Genomic DNA, 6,131 nt, shown 5'->3' with positions numbered 1-6,131 from the left:
TTCGAAGCCACTCCACTTGATTCGCCGGCATGACGTGTGACTTTGTGGGCCTCCAAAAAAATTAGCAAAAGTTGCTTAAGGCAAATGACACTTTGATATACCCTTTAATACATTTAATTTATATACTTAATATGATCTGTGTTTAAACTAACTGTATTGCTACTGGTTGATTTTACAGTGTCCCTATTTCTTCACATGTGCTTATAGAGAAATACCAAAAATTTCAGTTTAAAAAAATGATTTAACAAATTCAATTTAGGGTTAATAAAGACTTTGCTCTTTACTAATAATATGGAACAAAGTTTTATATTTTAATAATATTTTAGGATTTTTTTTATTGAACTCAAAAAACAAGATAGTTTTTTCTTAAGCGTTAAAAATACTGAAGAACATTTTAATGTTTAAACTAATTAATTCAAATTCTTTATACCAAATTCATATTAAGTTGCTGATCTTTTTATATCTTGATATCCATCCCTATACAAACAACTAAATCAGGAAAGGTCAACAACTCTCCCTGATGTCCTCCAAAAGGCAATTAACCCTTATATCCCCCAGTAAAATCCACTTTGGTGTAGAAGGGTGTGTGTGGACTAAAAGCAAACGGCAATTAAATGTCATAAAAGCCCCAGCAATGTACTAAAGTAGGGATTGAATCTCTTTGCTGTGTTTTTGAACTTGAGACGACGGGCAGCTGGGACTGCAACCACAGCCGAGGGGTTCAAGCAACCGAGAATGTCTAGACAATTTCAGTTTTATCCTTCTCAGACGACAAAGTCTTCATTAGCTGAACGGGGATTTTTGGGGCAGATCGAATGACGTGATATTTATTCCCATTGCCAAAAGGAACGTTAAATTAGCAAAAATCCGACGCCGCGACGACTCAGCTGCTCATTTTATTAAGGTGGAGTCAAATGAATATGTGTTTAGTACTGACAATTTCATTGCCAGCTCATCAATGTTATTATGGCAGCTTTGACGGGAGTTGCAATTATATATCAAATTTTAAAAATTAATCAATAAAAATACGGTTTTAAAATTAAATTTTAACAGATTTACTATTTTTAATTTATGCAAAAAGTCTTCTCTTTTACTTTAAGCTTTAACAAAAGTATAACAGCAAATATAAATATAGAACAAAAACTGTGTACCGAAACGAAAGCGAAAGCATGGCCCACAAAATGTTAAAAATAAAACAACGAGTTTGAATACACTTTTGTAATTAAAATATTCCAAAAGAAACAAAAACATTCTCATACATAAAACCGCAAACTATGTTGGCCTGTTCATTTTTGTATAATAACATAAGCGCTGAAAAAATCGCGTTGTGAAATAAGTGAAATAAATGTTATGGGTAGTTGGGTTATACAGATAGGGAAAGCAAACATAAAGTTTTCATTTTAAATATGAGAATTGAAATTGGCACTTGCTGGAAGCTTAATTTCATGACCGAATGAGTTAAATATTTTACGGTTAGGCATTGCAAACAAAACTTAATTTATATATATATATATTTTTTGGTGGTTATTTTTAGAAATGACTGAGGTTACTTTTGGATTAATAAAGTTCTTAATATTACGCAGCTTCATTTGATTAAAATACTACCAACTATTAATGGTTAATATAGTTTATTATTTTTTTAATTTATTTTGCAATATTGGACATATCTAATATAATCACATAAAACAAGGACATAAGCATTAATGAATTTTCACATACACACACAAGTGATAACGTTGAACACTGGCTTTTTAAAATAATTTCTATACATTGTCCTTTTACTCCGTTTTTTAGCTTTCTCCCTTGCTTTCTCTTTACTCCCACACAATCCTGGGCAAGGAAACCGTTAGGTGTCATTATCGTTCTAGCACACTAGTTATCCCTTTGAATGTCCTTCGTCCTCTTATGTGTGCGCTTGTGTGGGTTTGAGCCTTTATGGCCCAAATAATTGTGCGGTCTCCGGGTTGAGAAAACTATATTTTTTAAGCTGTGCTGGGAAGGAAAGCGTTAAATGGAGTCGTTTGAGATCAGAGGCGATTACCGTTATTTGGTGTCTAAATTAGCTTGGATGCGTTGGCGCGAATGGGTTTATTTAACTGGAAGCTTTGGCATCCTTTATGTTATTAGAGTATTACAACTTTAAATTAAATATTTTAACCATTTTTGCCTTAACTCAGCTGTTTATTTAACATAGCCATTTATTTCGGTAAGCATTATATATTTCAGATAGCCAGTGATGTTTTTTTCATGAATAAGGTTTAAGGATCAGTTTTTCTAGCTTGGTATCTCAATGATACGGCATATCCCATCAAAGAGGAATTTTTTTAAACAAAGAATAGTTTATAAATTGCGAGATTTACGCTCAGGAGATCTCTTCACTGCCTTTGAACGAGTGCTCTTTGGAACGGTGTTATTGGCGCTAAGGTCTATATGTTCGCCGCGGTCTATGACCCGAGTACGTTTCTCCTGTGAAGCTCTAGCCTGAGACCCCACCTCCGGATCAATTTCTTCAACGACTTCCACTTCCACCGGTGCTGGCGGTGGGGACGGTGCTGGAGGTGTAGGTGCCTTGGGCTCTGCTATGGGAACCACTTCCTTGGGGACATCCGCTACTGGCTGTTCGACGATTTCATTTATTAGCTTATCGTAGCAATGATGTGTGGGTTGGAATCCCGGCTCGGGGTCCTCTTTGGGCACACTCTCGTCGGAAACTTGAGACTGGGTGGTAAGGCGATCGTACTGGATATAGGGATACGATTCGTCAGAGTCGCCATCGCAGGGAGCACACTCCTCTTGGACGATTTCCTCCATGTAGTCTTTTTCCTCGCTATGAAGACTCTCCGATGACATGTTGAACTCCTCGTGGATCAGTCGCCGGGCCAACTCGACGGTTGTGAACTCATTGTAGTGCAACTTCCGGCGCCGGACAAAGGAAATGCGACGTGCCCGTTCTTTTACAGTTTCCGGAAAATCGCAATCATCGCTGTCTTCCGAAGTGGAGGATGGATCCCTCGGGAAAAAGTCTGGCATAATGTTCTTCGCCTCCTTGTGCAGTTTTTCCTTTAGCTCCTTAAAGGACATCACAGTCTCGCTGGGCGCTTTTTGCGACGACGATGACGAATCATGATCTATTTCGTACGGATCCGAGTGAACGGGATATCCCAGATTCATCAGGTCAAACGTTGCTTTCTTAGCCGTCATGGCTTGTGATTATATTTAGTGTCTAAAACCAACAAATGTTAACTTCTTTTTGAAAATTGTTATTATCAAGTATTTTTTAGATATTTGGAAAGTTGATCGGTGCGAGTCTGAGTATAGAATGATTTCTCAGCCTCGATTCGATTTTTAAGTTTGATGTTTCCGGGTCTCGGTAAACTAGATCAAAATAGAAATCAAAATTATATCACAGTTTGAGGGAAAACACCATGTTTTTAATGAGTGTCTGTAGATAGGTATTAATAATTTCTAATGAACTAAAATATTGGCACATTAATTATTATTCTGTGAATTCTAGGATTAGAGACTTCAAAGATCGAAATTGATTTTACAGTCCGAAACAAAGATTTACTATTAAATTTATTTAAATGTACATTGTAAAGTTGAGAACCGAACAATGTATCACATATCACAATTAAAACATTTGAACTCGAAGCCTTATACATTTAAAATATCTGTAAATCTCATTTCATTTTAATTTATTACATGCCCCACATGGCTTCCCATTGAACCCAAAATTTGTTTTCTGTCTGGGCCCATGGATACTTGATTTTTTTCGATAACGGCGGAGATTCGCTTACATTCCATAATTTGATGTCAGATTTTTTGCCACAACACGGGTTAAGTGTTTGACCTTTGGTGCGCGATGACACCAAAAAAAGGCCACATCTCGCCCAAAGAAATTTGTTTTCCAGCCAATTTCGATTGTGTCAAAAGGGAGCGTTATTTATTGGTCCGGAGGCGTCATTGTCTAGCCATCGATGGGAATATAAATATGCCAGCGGCGTCTCACAAGGATGCATAAATTGTCAAATCTAGATTTCGGCTTTCGATGAATTTAATTGGATCGAAAAGTTTTCTTCGCGTATCGCCAAAACCGAAAATTGAGCTGTTGAAACGTGACAATTCCACCAACTCAAACGGAACCGCAGCCAATACGCATACAATTATACCGTATTTCCGGCATCTGGTTTTTGGGACAGAAGTGTCTTTTTCGGACACACCATTTGACCCACATTCGAAGAAGAAATTCTGCCAAGAATAAAATGTTTATTTTGCATTTTATGCCAAAAGAGAGAGCGCTAAAATTATTTACGCAGCATCAGGCGTGTCATTTGCATGTGCCACGCCCCCGGCTCCAGACCCGAAAAATTCAAGGCGAGCAAACCACCCAATGAAGCCCACAAAAATACGCTAAAAGTATTTACATTTGACTCGGAAAAATTATACATTTCCGTGCAAATAAAAAGGAAATCCAAAGCATCTCAGTCGATGGGTGGGCAAAGGGGGGCGGACAGTGTCGAGGAAATGCTTGAAAATAAAACCAGCATCAGAAGCAGAAAGCAGATTAGAGATCTTTAAGGATGCCATCGAACTTCAGATGCTCTCGGTCCCACATAAGATAAACATTATAAATAAATAATTTACTTAAGAAAAAGTAAACACGAATGGCAACTTCTACCAATGAACTTACCTAACTTACAGCTTATGCCTTGGCAGTATTTAATAAATTTTAAAAGTGATAAAGATTTATTTTAAAAAATTTATTAATAAAATAAAAAGATTACTTAAAGTGCTAGGATGAGCATTAAAATATATAGTATTGTATGACCAACATGAAAACGGAATTCGATGATATACCTTAAATCCACTTAAAAGTAAGATAACAAAATTGTTAAATCTGAAAGCAAATTGATCTATTGTTATTTGACATTTCTTATTTTTATAGATATGTCTACTGTTTCCCATTGATCCCAAGGTGTTGCAAGCAGTTCCTATGAATTGGGCAACTCCTTCCCTTGAAGGACAGTGGCAGGCGTGGTAAAAAACGCGTTGCCAAGAGGAAAAAGCTTCAAATCCGCAAACAAACACTGTGACAGCTACAATGCGGGAACTGAAAAGTGGGTGTTGTTGGGCGGAAAGGCATCACCCGGCTGAATGAAATGTACTCTCTATTGACATTTGATTCGTCGAGTGAGGCTGGGAAATAAAAAGTATATATATATATATCTGGATGTGAACGAGTGCAGAGCGGACCCAGTTAGCCCCATTTTGTGGGGTAAAAGCGGAAAAGAGGGCAGCAGGGCTCTTCACTTTGTTGCACAAAGCCTTGCTCAGATTTCGCTGAAGGAAAACTCTTCGCTTTTCACTCTTGGCGGCTGCCGTTTTTCGTTTCATTGTTTGTTTGTTTGTTGGTTTCGTCTCGTTTCGTTTCGTTTCGTTCCGTTTTCGCTTTTGTTTATTTGCTTGTGGATTGTGTTTCCTGTTACAAGGATTCCCGGATCCCATCGCAGGCCCATCTCGAATCCCCCTGTCCTGTCGTGTCTTCACGCATAAATTTGCCTTAATTTGTTGCAAAATAATTTCATTCATTTACGTGCTGCCATTTACATGGCCCTCGGTCCCCGTTGATAACTTATTTAAGCGCTTTCCCCTCAAAGCGAGCGAAAAACAAAATTTGAACGAAATAAATTATCAAACTGTCACATTGACGTATCGCCCAAGTGAGACAATCCGGGCAAGCCGAGGAGCCAACTGGGAAAATTCGAGCCAATCTCCTGGCCATAATCTAGAGCATCATGTTGCTCGTTTAAAGGATGTCAAAGGTTGGCCATATATCAGCAAAAGGCATCAAACGCAGTCGAGTCGAGGCATCGGCTTCAGCCCGTTAACAATTTCATGTAACAAATTCTTTGTGCCTGATGCCGGACATGGATACATGGTCAGGAGTGGCTCCCACTGGAGTGGGTGGAAAAGGGCACTCGGAAAAATATATTAAACGACTTAACATTCTGATAACTAGGAAAATACTACTAGAGAGAAGAGCCTAGTTTATACAAAATATTGATTAACAAATATTTTGAACAGATTTAGATCTGTAAAACATATTCAAGTTATTATTTGTTTACAGATGA

The 6,131-nt window shown here is 37.8% G+C and overlaps 1 protein-coding gene and 1 pseudogene across 1 annotated transcript; both read right to left on the bottom strand.

Moving 5' to 3' along the window:
- Positions 1-1,713: 1,713 nt before the first annotated feature.
- LOC108009526 (uncharacterized) lies at positions 1,714-3,329 on the bottom strand. The gene is made up of 2 exons (XM_017073962.3): positions 2,042-3,329; positions 1,714-1,987 (listed from the first exon to the last, which is right to left on the bottom strand). The coding sequence occupies exon 1, from the start codon at positions 3,199-3,201 to the stop codon at positions 2,341-2,343; it is 861 nt and encodes a 286-aa protein (XP_016929451.3). The 5' UTR covers positions 3,202-3,329; the 3' UTR covers positions 1,714-1,987; positions 2,042-2,340.
- A 1,550-nt stretch (positions 3,330-4,879) lies between these two features.
- On the bottom strand, positions 4,880-5,585 carry LOC136116962 (uncharacterized; annotated as a pseudogene).
- Between the last annotated feature and the right edge of the window lie 546 nt (positions 5,586-6,131).

This window comes from Drosophila suzukii, chromosome 2L (assembly GCF_043229965.1).
Source record: "Drosophila suzukii chromosome 2L, CBGP_Dsuzu_IsoJpt1.0, whole genome shotgun sequence".
Classification (NCBI taxonomy): Eukaryota; Metazoa; Arthropoda; class Insecta; order Diptera; family Drosophilidae; genus Drosophila; species Drosophila suzukii.
Note: the sequence above shows the minus strand (reverse complement) of the source record. Positions and strands in the feature narration are given on the sequence as shown.